Source organism: Dermacentor andersoni, chromosome 1 (assembly GCF_023375885.2).
Source record: "Dermacentor andersoni chromosome 1, qqDerAnde1_hic_scaffold, whole genome shotgun sequence".
In the NCBI taxonomy this organism is placed as follows: Eukaryota; Metazoa; Arthropoda; class Arachnida; order Ixodida; family Ixodidae; genus Dermacentor; species Dermacentor andersoni.
The window spans coordinates 169996332-170014163 of NC_092814.1; the positions used below are offsets into that span (position 1 = coordinate 169996332).

The following is a 17832-nucleotide window of genomic DNA, read 5'->3' on the forward strand; positions in this document are numbered from 1 at the left end:
AATTGTCTGTGATGACAGTAGCAAGGTGTTGACGACGACTGTATGATGGCGATGGCATAATATCCGATTCATAGTATTTGGGCAAAGAAACATTACAAGTTCCATTATGCCCAGGGCTGATCCGAAAGGTAGGTGGTGCCATGTCACATACATCTCAAAGGACTAACTGCCACAAGCATGGTGAATACTGGTACACTGTCACATGTATAAGCTACTTGTTACTATGCAATATAAAACAATTAAAGCCCAGTGGTAACGATGACAGTTATTCATGCATTTGCTTCCTGCATCTGCGGCCTAAGGACAGTTGACACTCGTGATCTTGTTTTTTTAAAGGGCCCCTCACCGGGTTTGGCCATTTCGAACTGACAAGCACAGTGCACACGATGTACGCTGATGATTGTGCCTGCAGATGTTACACCACTATGCAACGCCAAAAGAGCTGAAGTTTCAAACCAAATGCCCTGTGCCCTTCTCCTTGCAGATGCCACGCTCCCAGGCGGAAAGTCGGCACCAATCGTGCAAGTACGCCTACGTAGTTCGCCGTGCTACGACGTCACTCACAGTCGCACGCGACAGAATTATTCAAGGCAACAACAGTTATTTGACTGATCTGTTGCTTCAATAGACGAATTAAAGTTCAGATAAATAATAAAACCTACAAACCAAATGTCTGCGTGTCTGTTTTCCTTTGTACTGTAGCAAGAGAGACATACTTCCGTTTCGTCTGCTTGTTCCCATGTCGTGCAGTCGCACGCAAGGAGCAAAACTGTCAGTTTCTACAGTACAGTGTTCCAGTGCGTAATCACACTCTGTGATCCGTTTGCATCTGCCTCTGTGTTCGTGTAGCACTAACTTATACTGCTAGTCAGGTGTTCTCATGCACAGTGTGCAAAATCATGCGCTGCACGAAACTAGGCAAACACAACAGCTTGCGCACAAGACAGTCAGTGGAAGTGTGCTGCACAGCATACTTCCACTGACTATGCACCTACGTCCGACTATGACTGACTAGCGCCTACGTGGTTGTTTCGTGTCGCCTTCCTTCGTCCGTTGTTTTATTCGGCGCCTTCGTTGTAATCACGTATAACCAACTCGCCCACCAGCACGTGCTCAGTGAAAAGAAGAAAGAAAAGAAGGCGGGGCCCATGACGTATGCATCACACGATCCTCCAGCTCTATTATGGGAGAGAGTGGAGAGAGAGTATGTTGGCGATCACACACGCCTCCTGAAATCATGGGTTTGAGGCATTGAAATAATTCTATCTTGGCTATTAATGAACCAATTGGAAAAATTCTTGTGGTAGAACACAGAGGGCAGGTAAAAACTCCCAGTGTACAACCAAAATTTGCTATGTGGCCTGGTGAGGGGCCCTTTAAAGCAAAACGTTGCTATGTGACATGAATACATGCAGCAATCGTCTCAAAGCAGTAGTTGGCATTCGCATGAAAGAAGTATGCATGGACCTACGGCCTAATAGCTACAGCATCAAGCTTTTTTGCTGGGAGACTTCGTTCGAATTGGACAATTTTTTTTTTTTAGGAGGCCTGAAACAAGGTGAGACAGGAACCTACCAACCGCACGAAGTGCCTGGTACAAGATAAGGAAAGCTTCGCATTATAAAAGCTATTAAATTCAGATCTGAACAATGTTTAACTCCTTTTTCTGAAAACCCTCTAAAGTGAATTTAAATTTTTGGAGCAAGTTGCTCAAGGTGCAACCTAGTTCAGAATATTGTAGTCCGGGCTGTTTGACAATGACTATGATGGACAATAAGTGTGAACAATTTTCCATCCTCTGCAGCTTTCACATTTTTCTGACTAAGGAATTGAAAGCATGATCCCTTTTTGGCATTTTAAATAAGATCTGATACATGTTAGGTTTAAGTGCACACTGTTTTGTTACATGGGTGTGCATTAGAATAGGTTAAATACAATTGTACATACTAATTCTTGTGCGATTTGCAAAGTCGCAGCTATTTTTAATTTTGTTGCATCAGCAGAGCATCCGTAGCATTGCAAAGCTTCACAACACATTCAATAGACTAGTCTTTGCATCTAGGTGGATGTACCCACTTTCTATTTTGCCGATGTCTTTGTTCTTGATGCCTACATTTGCAGTTACAGTGAAACAAGACATTTTTTTTGGAGTAAAGCTTGCCTTATGGCACAGGATGGTGCCAGCTATTACTTCTGGCACAATACGCTGAGTATGGTCCAGCACAGTGCAAGAACAATCCTATGGTGCAGAATGGCCCAAACACCATGGCAGTTACACCCTTGCACATGAACTCCTAGCCATGAAGTGAATTTGAAACTATTTGACTAGATTCTAAGTGGAGGGACACACACAGGAGTCTGCATTCATATGTCCTCAATTGAAACACAACCACACCTTGATATAACAAAGATGTACTGTAGTGTAAAACTTTATTATATTAATTTCATTAATATAAGATTTCTATGTTTCAGCAGCAAGTAATCACTTCATAAGTTCCTAGAACAGTCCTTGTGGATGCCATATTTGGTAAGCATTTATGAACAGAACCCTGCAAGAAGCTCACAAAATAACTAAGGGATCAAAAGCACTGATGTGCGCACTTGAGACAGCATTAAGAGCAATGTAGATCAGACCTACTGCTAGCAGCCGCCATCACATAGAACAACATGTGAATGTGCACCATTGTCATGGCTCAGCAACACCAGTTTGTTTACAACGGTGTAGTGAGTTGCAAAGCCAAGATCACTTTAGCATCATTCAGGATAACAAAAGCGTACATTGTTTCTTTTTTACCACATGAACTCAATAAAAGTTCTTGAAAATTGCCAAGTTCAGTCATTTGTTTTCTTAAAATACAATAGTCCATTCTTACTGACAAAGAATTAGGCCCTAGCAGACACCATCAACATCCATGACGTCATGGTGACCAGGTGCATAAACTTATAGACGGCGTCACCACACTTATTTCATCTTTTTTTTTTTCTGGCTTACTAAGCCTACAGCAAGAGTGGCTTTTTTTCTTTTAATTGTAGAAGGGTAATTTAGTAACACAGCTCAAATAATTTTTCTCTTCACTATCCCTTTAAGTCAGTGTCCTTACACATGGTTCAACACACTACATTGACTACAATCGCAATGATAAGTCTGGCAAATAGAACAGTGTGCTGCTACAAAGTGCTGTATAACCCTTTTAAAGGTATTGAAAAATATATACACATACAATATATGACCACAATAAGCAGAGCACAAATTACATTGCATGTTACCAACATACCCAAAGTCAATATTACTAGCTCAGCAACTTTGACAAATAATATGATTGCAGGAGACAATAAAACTGGTGTTGACATAGCTGCAATGCTTTATTGTTTAACAAACTCAGATCAGATTCCCATACTTCTTTTTATGGATGGGCATCAGTCAAGATACTCTACTTTCGACCCCCTGGTACCATTTCAATGAAAATTGGCCACAATTATTATGACAATGATATAAGGTGCCATACTAAATATTGCTGTAGCTTATCGTTCCAAAGAGTTATAACTCTTACAATGTGCAGATGACAATAGTCATCGACAAAATTTACCACTGAAAAATTATCAGGATGTTTGTTCTCCATATGTGCCATGTCATTTGAGGAAGTACGAAGGTATGCAATCATGAATCTACTTTCTACAACTCAGAGTGTTTATTATTAGAAAAAGGTCACAGTACTACCCGAAAGCCAAAGCATTGATTGCAATTGCAAAGTATTACACAAATGCACAAAGGAAGGTTCATAGTTTTATCAGCCTAATAAATGCAGTAAACACTCACTTACAATTGAATTAGCAAGCATAGTGTCGCCCACACAGGAAAACATGAACCAACCTCACTTGATGACCACAAACACACACTGCCACAATGCTGGCGTGAAGAGCGCAAACTGAGGGGAGCGAACGCTTCTGCTCTTTCCCTTCAACGCGTCTCCGAAACTTGCAATATTACGCAATCTCCAGCACTAGGCACACACAAACATAGTGCACATGCAGCCACCAGTCATCTCGGCTGGCCTAGCATTTGACCCTTCCGGAGATTGCCGTATTTCCTGGTGATCTTCCGATGTACAAGTCACGGCTTTCTTCCCCAATTTTCCCCAGTGCATCTTATACAACGGTGCGACTTATATGTGCATAAAACCATGCATGCTGGCATGATAAATATGCATTTTCTTTGTCAGTGTTTTTGTTCTTGCCAGAGAAGTAAACCGTGCAGAGCAGCATTTTGGATAAATTGAATCTTGTATTAACAGCAGGATGTTACTGTACTAACCTATTAACAGTAACAGCTGTATTAACAGTAATAGATACATTACCATTACTGTATTAACACTAACATCTGACCATTGGTACAGGTGTTAGCTCGTAGGGCTCGCCATGCTGCTTACACGGCAGCAGCAGCAGTAAAGGCCGTCAGCATGGTCTCCATGATATAAGTGCCTCCGTGACTGAAGGTCAGACTATAGTTTGCTGTTATAGTTTAGCCTTTGTTGAAGAAAAGATTAAACCCACATAATTGATACAAAAGATAACTACATAAAGGGTGCCACAATTTTTGCCACATTACAAAAAGCACAAGAACCATTGGTTATCACCATCATCAGTTGACTACGCGAGAAGTCAGTGCTTCCGTCTTGCGGTCACTATTTCATTTTCTTACAAGTGTGTTCAGGCTGGTTCAGGCGTGTTGCGATCTTTTGCCTGTTTATACCAAGCATGAATGCCAGCAACATGCCTACAATGTCCTGTACAAGTTAGTCAGAGGCCCAAAGAATAGCACCACACAAAATACACTGACACGAAGGACCGTGTATTCTGTGTCGTGCCATTTTTTAGCTTCAACGATGTACTAACTAGCCCAGCAGAAAGTTTTAATTACCCACCAATGCTGTCGGCTCAAGTGGTTGAAGTTTTGGACAGTGTGTTGGAGGAGGAGGTGTTCAATGGCTTTGAGTGAAGAGCGATAAATATTGGGTTACTGTGCCAAACTTTGTTAAAGTTATTTCCTGGTAGGATTTCCAGCTCGCATGAATTTGGTTTATGGAAATTTAGTGCCCTGAAATAGGTAAAGTCAGCATTTCATGATGAGCGCACAGTGATCAGCCATTGAGACGCGATACTCGGAGCGTGTGGCTGTTGGCAGTTATTGCACCACTGGTGGGTGCTGGGGGCACCAAGCTCATGCATTTTTGTATAAGAAAGTGAAAGCCATTGTGATGTATTGTGACTGCATGCGGCCCAGTGCTGTTCACCCAGCCCTCACCGGTGGTGCAAAAAGTTTCAACTGCCATGGAGTCTAAGTATCACGATTTAATCACTGAGCGCTCTACATGCGCACATCGTTTCATTATTCCAACCATGTTAATATAAGTGTGTCTCAAAGTTATATACCAATTTTTTTTTTTTTTTTAGAAACTCAAAAAGTGGGAGTGTGGCTTATACAAAGATGTGACTGATACTGGGAAAATATGGTAGCTCCAAGACATCGCGTGGCGACGCACGGCTGGGATAGAGGAGGAGACACACTCACTTGCCCCCATTCTCCTGCCCCCAACCTCTCCCCCGTCCTTGCGCACGCAAGACAGTGCGCATCAAGCCAACATCCTTCTCAGCTCACCCCTTACACATTTCCCCTCACACTTGCAGCTTACGACACGTAAGGCGTGATAGGATATTATTGCACTTGGACTTCACAAGGAGCACCATGGCAAAGCGGCAGTGAAAATTCTCTTGGAGTGTCATATAATTGCAAGGCGAAGTGCTTGCCCCTAGAACAGTGTGACTGGATCATCCAATATCGCAGCGACATCAGAAACATATCCGCCGTCATATAGTGCCTTTCCTTTCTGGGCACTGTCACCACATGAACAATTATATTTTAAGCGCACAAACAGAAAATCGCCGCCCCCATACCCCTGTCAACCTTGCTGCTATTGCTGGACAGCCACACCACTCCTCCCGTCTCGAATTCCAAAACCCACCGCTAGGAGGCCCCCTATAGGAGACACTCACTGCATATAGACGCTGGCAGTGTCCTCTTGCAAGGCCTGAAGCCAGATTCCCAATTAGCGTGCTTCTCAAAATAAGGTTGTTCATGGACATAAGCTTGGACTCAGTATCATGCACAAAGTATGCATCAATGTAAACAGAACAAAGAAATGGCTCGCTCAGCAGCACAGAAGTTCCCTGCCCAATTAAAAAAGCTTAAAAATTTTAAAAAAGAACGAAAATGTGTGAACAGCTACATAAATTTCACGCAAGGAAACCAGCTTGCACAGCGAGTCAGTGGGACAGAGAGTACTCTAACAACAAACATACGTGCACAAACTCCAAATCAGTACGATGGAAGGTGTCATGTACAAAATACAAACCGCTTGACTAATAGCCAGAGTGCTAAACAGACGAGTGTGCCTGCTGTTTGCCACCAAGACAGCACGCCTTGTTCTTAAATGTTGGCATGCCACGCAATTACTTCAGCGTGTATTACACACAGGAGGAAAATGCAACGAGAGCAGTCGCACAGTGCCAGGATAAGAGTCATGTGAAAATGTCAATGCTGTATATTTGTGAACTTTCCTCTAACAAGCTGTTAACTTTACAAAGAACAAAAATACTGGAACAGCCCTATGTGTTAAAAGGGGTACCGAAAATAAAGTTTTCCTGCAAAGGATGGTTTGAAGTGTCTTAAATAGGAAACTATCATAAGTGTAAGGCCTTCCACATCTACACACTAGCACTGCAGCTCAAATTAATTGTTTTTGTTATATCATGAGCACCTATTAAATGTCTAGCGATTATTTACTTCTTAAAAACTGAAATTTCTACATCTGAATTTTAGCAGGATCATTTAGGTTAAAAAAGAAAATACTGCATATACTACAATATAACACAATACAATAAACAAGATATAATGCATTGCAGAGTGACAACAGAGATGGAAAAAGAATCATTACACTAAAGTAGATATAAATGACGTGACTGCATGTTGTAAAACTTGACTCTCAGGCAATTTCAATCTTTGACAGATCATTGAATGGAGTATGTAAAGGAGTTAGGTATGTATGTCTATGAAAATGGAAGGGGTATGTTTTAGCACTCTTAGAAAAAGAAAATCCTTTACAAATGGCATTTGCAGTGTATTTATGTGTTCAGTTCAGCTAAGATCATTAGTTCTCAAAAGACCTATAAAATTATAGTACTGTGATACTGCAAATGATAGGTATGTTAATAGTACCATAAAGAAATTTCAAATGACCACTTTTGCACGTGAAGCACATAGGTAAGTAGTTTTTTTTTTTTTTTTGAGGCAAATTTTTGTTTTACTCGAAATGGACAGACATTTACTCAATGGACAGACTATGGGTTATCAATAAATACCTATAGAAATCTTAATTAATGATATCAGATAGCAGCATGACCTCAGAATATATTGCGCAGTCGTCCAGATATACAGCATATAACATTGACTGCTAATAAAGACAAGGACCCTGTCCTTCCCCGGTCCTTGTCTTTATTAGCGACCAATTTGATATGTAGTAAACATCAACTAGGCCAAATTAAAGTTCTTCTGTCCGCACAGACCTTATTTTTACCATACCTTCTACAATATCATTTATGAATACAAGAACCAAAATAGGGAAAAATCACAGTCCTGGAGGATGACAGAATCTAGTCCTAGCCTGAATATTACGTGTCCAGTGTTCCTCAATATTATATGTTCAATGATTGATGATAATGAGCAGAAACGGTGCATGAAACCATATTTGCTACCACCATTCTAGCTGGAGTGGGGCAAATAGCAGATTTCTGGTCCAAAGTAAATTCAAACTAAATAGTAATTCTAGTCGAATAATTTCGAATCAAATAGTTTGAATAGAAGAACTAGGGCCCTTCAATTTTTTTTTTTTTTTTGGTCATGAAACTCCTGCATAATGCTACAGGAGTAACTCGTAGCGCCCACAGTGCACACGCCATGGCGCTGGTGCAGATAGAAGGGCACTGGAGCAGATGCCAGATGGATGCCATAGGCATTCTGTGCGTACACTGACTACTACTTTTGTCTGGTCTGGTTACAGCGTTTCAAACATTGTCTGCATGTTCAACCAGAGGCACAGCGTCGCAAAACGTTAGATGTCACGAGGGAAGACTGTGAGAACACTCTCCTTTTCCAACGTGCAGTTTTTACAACTCGATTGGATTGAACTATTCTTGGGAACGCCCCACAAAAACGGCTAGACAGTCACATAAAGTCGCAGTTAGTTCCCAAAGAATGCTAAACGCACTAAAAAAACAGCTACAGAGTGATTACACATCTCGCTTCTATGTAAATATGCATAAAAAGCATTCCTTGCTGTTGACATGTTCCAACAGTTAAAAGTAATGTACATCTCTACTTCTGTAGCAACAGCGATAGTCCACGAAAAACAAATGTAAGGCGGCTACTAGTCACACCAATGTGCAAAAGTTTGCAAATAAACAGGTTATTTCTAAAATTTATAAACTTGAAATCAGTGCACAAGAATATTGGGGTGTTTGTTCACCCTTTATTAGCCTATTGCGGTGTTTCCATAGAGAAATTCATTCAGGTTGTTCTGCGAGACAAGCATCAACTGCTGTATCATATACAGTCAAACGGCTTTATAAGAAAAAGCTTGGGGTCTCCAAAAACCTTGGTTGTAAAGGTCATATCAATTTAAAGGTCATGCACTGTATCGCAGGCAATAGAGCAAGCTGAGCACATTCAGAAAAAGAAAACCTTTATTTAACATGAATTAAAGATACTTAATGAAAGAAGTCTGTAATTTTCTTCTGGACACTTCGTTCGATGCAATGTGCAACTGCAGCCAACCTTATTACATCAAGGTTCACAGCATGCTCCACTGCGAAACCCAGGAGCGACACAAGGTACATCTACAGAGAACGAATGCCGCTATTTCCTCGTTTGTCGTCAATATTCTAATTTCGCCTGCAGGCTCTTCATCACTGCTATCTTTGTCAGCCTTCACCTCCTTCGAGTCCTTGATGGCTTTAACGATGTCGGCAGTCGTCAGTTTCGAGCAGATCATCACGTATTCAGCAACCGCGACATATTCGTCAGCCGTCACTCCTGCTGCTGCGTTGCAAGAGGCAGCGTACGAGTTGAGAGATTTGTGGAGGTCTGCGGCAAGACTGGAACAGTCGCCGTCATTGGTGCGGTCGTGAGGTGCATCGCTAGCGCTGTCTTCTGCTGTAGCAAATCCAGCCTTCTGGCAGCAATTACGCACGACATCAGGCAGCACACTCCACCAAGCAATCGTTATCATTTCAATGGCTTGGCGAACGTTTATCTTTGTTGGCAGCTCAACCTTGTGTTCCAAGTTTAGCAGAATTCTCTGCAGCATTCTTGTGCAGTAGTGTGCCTTGGCAGACGTTATTATGCCTTGATCTAACAGCTGCAACAGGGAAGTGCAATTCAGTGCCAAAAAATTACGTTCACATGCTCTAGCACCGGGAGCTTGTCGTGTGCGGCACAGTTGTCAACAAGGGCAATCTTGCAGTTCTGCAGCTGCATCATTTTCTCCACTTGCAAAAGCTAGGCTAGATAGAAACAAGTTCGCCGTCATCCAGGCTTTCTTGTTGGCCATAGTCATCCGGAAGGCTACACATGCCTTTGAAGCACCGCGGTTTCGCAGACCGTCCGACCACAAGTGGCTTTAGCTTCTCTGTACCCGCAGCATTACAAAACAGCACTGTCAAGCGTTGCTTTGACTTCTTGCCACCTTTGCAACGATCTGTCTTCTTGCAAAGTGTTTTCTTAGGGAGCAGCTCATAAAGGGCTGTTTCATCAGCATTAAAGATGTCTGCTGGTCTGTCCTCCTGCAGCACCTTGAGCAGCTCTGACTCGCACCAGCTGTTGGCAAGATCGCTCGACGCATCGGCTTCTTCTCCCACTACGGTTTTAAAAACTATGCCATGGCATTGTTTGAAACTCCTCAGCCATCCGCTGGTTGCCTTGAACCGCCTCCTTCATCACCGAACGCACAAGCAAACTCCCTGAACCCTTCTTGCGCGCATGTCTGCAAACCCAATGTAGACGGCGGCATCAGCATCATCGATAGAGACAGCTCGAATCTTTTTCCGCAACGGGTCCGTCTCACCTTCTGTCACTTGCGCTTGTAACTTGTCCTTGTCTTTAAGGAATGTTGACAGTGTCGATGCACTGATCCCATACTGGTCTGCAAACATCTCTTTTTACGGCCACTCACCACAGCACTGACAATTTGAAACTTTTCGTCAAGGGAGAACTGTCGGTGCTTCGATGTTAACGCACTGCTTACATTCATCATGGCGATCCTGAAACGTTGCACCAAACAGTGCTCCAAATGCACCAAGGAACAAAGAGAAGATGGCTAAAACCATGTGTGCTCAACTCAGTTAGCCAGTACGTAAACGCATGCATAGAAACAGCACATAATCCTACTCAATGCAGGGAAAAGGGAAGTGCCGGCAAGCACTCATTGAAGTTTTGTCATTTGGTCAGCTCCCAATTAGATAAGTGCAAAATGGCGCGCCTCAGCCGCAGGCTTTGTCGGAGTGTTTGCATGTGTTGTTCATAAAGATCGCCAGTGTTGGTTTCCACGTCTACAGCTCACTACAGTCTAGTTTCCCACAGCCAACAGCTCCCTATGCCACCGAGCAGAAGTGCGGAGATCCTTGCGCCTATTGGGGGCGGGCTCCACTACTGAAGAAGCTGGCACCACTGTCGCTGTGATGTGGCATGAGGGATCATGTGGACACAGCGGCCGCGTCGGCTGCCTCGGAAGCACCGAAGCGAGCTGAAAACGAAAGTTTAAAGTCCCACCTGCCCTGCGATTCTGGTTAAGTGATGAAGTTTTCCTGCCTTGGGTATCTGCTTGACAGCATTTGAAAGCACTATAATAGGTAGTGGCTGCTTTTGGATGCGTGCAGCATGGTAGGCTACTGCTCGGTGCCGCACTGCCAGACCTACGCAACGGAGCCTGGTGTCAGCCTTATTCACACGCAGCCGCAGGACCAGAAGCTGAGTGACACTTGGCTCGCAAAACTTAGAACCAGCAAACAGCCATCAGCTACAACTCGGGTATGCAGCAAGCACATACGCAAGCAAGATTTCTGCTATGTCGTCGGGACTGCAATGTTCGGTGAGTAGACGAAAATGCGCACTGGGACGCTCACCCATGCCCGCTCCCTGGCTAATGTCATGACTTTATTCGATCTATGAACGTGTTAATGCTAGATTCTGGCAAGTTCACTGGAATGGAAAGGGAGCAGTAAGAAGTGCATTAAAAAAAGGCATGGCACATGGTCATGTTATGAATCAACGTATTGGATTACGAAAAAGAAGCAGCGGGAAATCGCACGCTAAGAAGACCAATAAACATTAAGTGCGATGCAACTTGAGAAATAATATTGAAAAGTCCAAGAATTTAGAAAAAAAGAAAAGATTGAATCACCACAACGGCACATCACAGTCGCCGTAGGCATTGAAGTCTCTATATTGAAATGACTTTTGAACAGCTCTGATAACACCCACGCAACAATGGTCGCTTGTGTACTGTCAAATGCTCATATTCTGTGGCCTAAAGCTCACAGCATGGTGCAAAAACGCGCTTGCAGCAAAAGCAAAACATTGTGTGCGGACATGCATGCAGACGCGCGCAGTCAGTCGCTGCGAACCTGTGCTATCGCTGCATTGAGGCTTCATTCTGTTATGTTCCATTTGGTTATACAGATAGCCCACTATAAGAACATATTTCACATACCGTATTTACTCGCATAATGATTGCACTTTTTTGTCAAGAAAATTGACGCAAATTCAGGGGTGCGATCATTATGCAGGTCAAATTTCCCACGAAAAGAAACATTTTCTTTTTTCATCCCGCATTTGCTACGGGATGACAAGCAGGCAGCTGCCACTGTCAGTGCGGGACACCAAAACAAAAATGGCGGCCGGCGGAGCAAGCCGAACGCACCAAACGCAATTATTTTTCTTCTCGCGAGTACATTACGTGTATTGAAACAGTTTCTTCCGTATCAGTAATGAATAATATCATTAATATCAACAAGTTTGCGACAATAACATAGCCATGTCCACTTTGAGGGGTCAGAAAAAGAGATGGGCGCGCTTAGCTGCCAGTGACATAGAAACACATGGCGGGCATGCTGCGGAAACTGCGGCATTTGTCTTCACTACTAGCCTAATACGGCACGTTTCCGCTAAGGGTCAGCGAATATCTTAGCTGCGTTACAAGCGTCGGTGTATGAATAGGGTACACTTCTAACGTATCGGTGTAAACGTGGCCACTATCGTTGCCGCTCGCGATTTGTTGCATGCCCACGAGTGCAGTCGAGAAGAACCAAAAGGCGCCCTTTATGTTGTTGTTGTTGTTGACCAAAACCATTATGAAGCCTACAAATAATCAAGCCGAGGCAAGTTTGGTTGTAGCTTTTTTTTTTACATGGAAGTGCGGAAAGTGATGAAAGGAATGAAATGGGGCATCTGCTTAAGAATATTGGGTGCTGCACATGCAGACCACTTGATATGTCTTCAAGAGTTGTTCACATAGTATTCGACAGATGGTAAGCACGATCATCATTACCTAGACTTGGCACACAACATATCGCTGCGACAAGTTAAGGGTGTGATCATTACACGAGAAAGAAAAAAATCAAATTTTGACGACAAAATTCAGCGGTGTGATCATTATGTGAGTAAATACGGTAGTTTGCTCTCACCGTTTGCCTACTTTTCACGCAAGAAGCCGGTTTGGGAGACTCGACCGCGAGCAGTGGCATTCACTGTACATATTCAGTAAAGATATAGTGTCTGTAAACGGTTCTGTGCTTTCAGCTTGCCCAAGATTATTATTTTGACAGTAAAGAACTTCCCTCGTTTTGAGAGTACTTACAGAAATCTCCAGGAAGGCTGCCGCATGGTGTTTTCATTGAGCGCCGTAAGCCAAACCTATGAGGAGCGCGCCGCATTGTACCTCATACTACGCAAGGGGGAGCGCTTCCGACAGATGGCGACTCCGTAAGTCCTCGCCCCCAATAGTTTTTCTTTCTACCGGCAGGCAACTCTAGTGCCGCTCGTCAAAATATTTGGTCGTTCGGCCCCCTGCGCACATTTTTTTCATACATGTCAGGCAGTTGCCATGGAAACTGTAGAGCTCAGATTCTCCCACGCAGTCTTTGCTGCATGGGAGCGAAGATGCTCTCCCTATGCTCTCTGCAGCTCAATGGTGACTAATGGCAAATATGGAGCCGCTACATGCGTTCATTGTAAAGGAGCAAATCAGCCGTCGGGGACACCCGAATTCCTTCGTTGTAGAGGCAAATTCGTTGTAGTAGTCTTCGCTCTAAAGGCATTCAGAATACACATGAAAGATAGGAATTCCGCCAGGACATGCAAAATACTTTGTTATACAGGTCATTTCGTTGTAGAGGCATTCGTTGTAGAGGCGTTCGACTGTATAGTACAGTATGCAGTTATGGGTTGCTTTGTTGAGGACAGCAGAGATATGTTTCCTCACAAAAGAACAAATTTGGCGGCAAAAATTTATGGTTTGCCCGAGCTATATTTTTTTAGAACCATTAGTGCTGCACATTAGGCAAGAAAATGTACCAGCAGTGTTTACGATGAAGATAAGCGTGAGGCCCACAGGTCAGCACGCTGACTCATGAGTACACTCATGCACACATTGTGAATGTGAGTGAACAAGTGCTGGTGAGCATAAGCTGACGCAAGTGCGAAAGTGAGCGAGTACCTGTGACAGTGGGTAGACGTGAGTGTGAAGGTGTCTGAGTACTGGGACAAGTAGGTGGATACCACTTTCTCGTGGTATCACTAATTCGGACAAGGGAGAACGCCAGCAAGCGTGAAACACGCGCAAACTACCCGTCTGCACGAGCTCAAGGCTGCGGCTGTCACAGAAGTGGCGACAGCGGCTGTAAGCGCGCGGGCGGGGAGTTTTACAACTGAAGCTAGTCCAGTAACGTTGTGCCGGGGAGCGCGAGTGGATGCATGTATGAACATGAGTGAGTACCTGTGAGGGTGAGCAGGCGCGAGTGTAAACGTTAGCAAGTGCTGGTGAATGTGAGTGGATGCGAGTACGAATGAGAGTGCGTACCTGTGAGGGTGAGTAGATGCAAGTGTAAACTTCAGCATGTGCTGGTGAGTGTGAGTGGACATGGGTATGAATGTGAGTGTCGGCCAATACACGGCTGCTATTGGCTGACAGCTGATATCAAGTAAGAAGGATGTATGGATCAGTGTGCTTCTGCCTACTGTTACTATGTTTATTTATTGACGCAGCTTACTAAACGGGCTGAAGCAAGCAAAAACCTGCGTTTCGATAAGAATTGATTACTTCCGGAAGCAGCTGAATATTGTCTGCTCCTGCTCAGCCGTGCCCACCCGTGTAGGAATGAAATTTTGGCCATGCTGCTTATCAGTGTCGTAGCCATCAGGCCTCGCTAAATTAGAGTAGTTTTGAACGCTCAACTAGCCTTGAACCACACAAAACTTAAGGTCAGACCACACGTACGCTTGTCAGCGTGTGTTCACTCTTGGCAACTTCTAGCTGGACACCTTGGCAGACATCACTTCATAGTGAGGTTCAAATGCGCAATTTGGATGTGGCTACTTCTCAGCTGATGTGCACATAGTCAATATACTTGCAAGAGCGCACATAAGAGAAGCTTTGTTTAACCCTCAAAAATTGTGCGATTGCCTTACAGATAAGCGCAAAAGGAAATGCACTCCTCATGCCACTCGATGCGAGAAAATACAGCTGCACGTGGCTATCTAGTACACTGTAGCACAGTAAAGGCATCGTAGATGCTAAGATCGGAAGTAGTGGCATCTATGTGAACATCCAAAATCAAATTTGAACAGCACACCATGTGACCTTCAGTCGGCGGACCATTGTAGGCCCACCCTGCTGCGCCACAACCTTCCCAGTGCAAGGCACTGAAGGAGGAGTGGGAGCACCGCGAAGGGGATCAAAGGCGATCTTCAATTGCCAATAAGTTCGCTTCTGCTGATTGCATGGAAGCACTTTTGGCTGTAAGGTATTTCTGAAGTAGTCTATTTTCCCTTCAAATGCATTTCTCGACTTCCACAAAAAGTGTTTCAAGGCCCCTTTGAACAACTTGTTCCCATTTTATTTCTGGCCATGATTATACTGGTATGAAAAAAGTCATGATAATTCAGCAAAATTAATAAGTAGAGTAATTACTCCATTGGTAATTGATTTACTGAATTAACCTCAACTGAAAATTTCCTCCAGCATATCAAAAACGCTATTATGGGCTCTACATTGGGTTTCCAGCACCTAAATTAGAGCCTTTTGGCACCTAATTCAGCATATCGGAAATGATACATTGGGCTTTGTGGCATTAAGGAATTCAGAGCCATTGCAAAAGAACACTTGGCTAATTATTGGGTTACAAACCCTCACGTACATCCTATGCCATGCCAAGAGAGCACAAATATAACACGGAGCACAACATGTCACGGACTATCCCACTATTGCAGTGGCCCAATCATGTCTGAGGAGGTGTACTTCAAAAACCACAAGGTGTACTCCGAAAAAAACTACACATGAAGCCCTTACAGGCTTACACAAAAACACACACTATATGACTGCATTTTATTCGCACTACATATTTTTCCTATTTCTCCCCTTGCCCAAGATGGATTAGACCGAGATGGATGTGTGCATCACATTTATGAATGCATGCTGTTCCTTTACGATAGTTCTACCAACGTGTTTCATAATCCAAAGCAACACTTAAACTACTTGAAAAACACTACTATCCAAATAAATGCATTTTCATGCATTTTTTCATATATGGCTCAACATTGCCGAGAATGCTCAAACAATGACATAATGCATAATTCTCTAGGGATAAATCCTTTCTACGAAGCATGCAAGAATAATCAACACATACATGGTAATTTACTACTGAATGAGGGGTACTCATCTAGCAAGTCTCGTTGAAAGGATCAGAAAATTGCAAAGATGAAAATGCATAAGTTAAGCACCATGCACCGTATTATTAAAAATAGAACCTGCAAAACTGCAGGTTCCAAATTCGTTCAATGTACTCCAGTGCAAGAATAGACTCTACTGTATTTCTGTCTACATAAAACATGCACAAGTAGACTATCCTTCAAACACAGGGGTGCTGCAGAGGTGAAGGGCTATTCCGCTAACTAGATTGTTCACTACAGAATAGGTAATAAATTTCTTGCAGCACAAATGCTTAAGGAGCAAATAGCAACCATGCTCCGATTCAAAATAAACACAGTTGCTACCTGAGTCTGTCTCCTTTGTCACTTAGAAACCATTCAAAAGTGCCGGATGCGAAATGTGGAGATGATGCGCACCTTTTCCTTGGAGATGTCTCCTTTGCACCCGGTTCGCCTGCCATAAGATCCTTGGCTTCACTCGAACTGTTGGAATTCTCCTCAGAGGAACGTTTGAGCCGAGGTGGCAGCGGCGGTGGAGAGTCACCAGCTCCCATTGGGAGCCGGCTGCTGCCTTCACCATTCTCACTGGCATCTTTCCCACCACCCATCGTGTCCTCATCATCACCATCATCCTCATCATCTGAAGAGTCCGTTGCTTCAGATTCCGAGCTCTCCTCAGTTATCCCATTGCGCTCAGGGCTTCGACTTAGCACCCGCTCATCAGCTGTGGGGTGGGCATCCTTCTGGAAGAGAAAAACCCATCCAATTGGTCTCCAATGCTTTGGCAAGATACACAAGGTGGCGCCTACCTGCTGGCAGCAGGACAAGGCCCGAGCGCCCTCCAGGATGGCCAGGTAGGAGAAGCGCAGCTGGTCTGGCGTCTGGATCAGACCCATGCGGTACTTGCGCATCTCCAGCAGCACTTCCTGCACGTCCACCCGGTCAAGGCGGCCCCCATTGGCTTCAATCTGAAAAACATTTTTTTTTTTTTTTTTTTTTTTTTTTTTTTTTTTTTTTGTCGGGTGTCTTTGCTGCACCTTCCTTCACTGATCTTTCAACAGGCTACTCACCAAGAAAGTTTGTCATTTACTACAATGTCCTGGCCTTCTAAAGCACTTTCCCTTCAGTACCCACGTAGCCAATAAGCCTCTATTACTGCCTGCACCTTCATTTCAACAGTGCATATTGCATGCATTCTTTACTTTCTTTTCTATCGTTTTTCAGCAACACGGAAGATTTATTATGCACAACGCCCCCGGCTTTTTTCTTCATTCTGCCATCATACAGTTAGACTAGCCTGTTCACTAATACATACAGCTGCTCTTTGCAGCATCTGTTTCCATGAAAAAGCATTTGCAAGTGCTTAACCTTGGAAGGGACATAATGCAATACTCTAAAGACTTAATTCACATTTCGTGAGAATAACCAAAACATTTAATTAAATGAAGTTCAATTTCATGGAAGTAAAAGACTGCACCACCTGATAGTGGAATTACAGTAGCCTATAGTGCATGCATGGAACAATTTCAGTTCACTTACAATAGCAGGGCCCCATATAATACAACAATTCTTTCTCTTAGGTTCTACAGTAATTCTTAAGGGGGGACACGGGTCTTAATAGTAAGCAGGGCCCCATATAATACAACAATTCTTTCTCTTAGGTTCTACAGTAATTCTTAAGGGGGGACACGGGTCTTAAAAACCAAAAAAGTCGCGAAAAACAATAAAGATTTTAGAAGTGTTATTTTCGAAATCTACAACTATTTTTCTACCTATCTGCCATGTTTCTCGTTTCTAGA

The 17832-nt window shown here is 43.5% G+C and overlaps 1 protein-coding gene across 5 annotated transcripts in view; it reads right to left on the bottom strand.

The window, feature by feature from the left end:
* LOC126547399 (tyrosine-protein phosphatase non-receptor type 1-like) overlaps positions 1 to 17832 on the bottom strand; it is a 105927-nt gene that overhangs the window by 55142 nt on the left and 32953 nt on the right. For 4 of the 5 annotated variants that reach the window (XM_050195385.3, XM_055062736.2, XM_050195383.3 and 1 more), the window contains exons 7-8: positions 16843 to 17001; positions 16451 to 16776 (exon numbers count right to left, since the gene is read on the bottom strand). In XM_050195385.3, the coding sequence (XP_050051342.1) occupies positions 16451 to 16776; positions 16843 to 17001 (485 nt within the window). The remainder of the gene's footprint in view (positions 1 to 16450; positions 16777 to 16842; positions 17002 to 17832) is intronic. The other variant, XM_050195384.3, reaches the window with a different exon arrangement.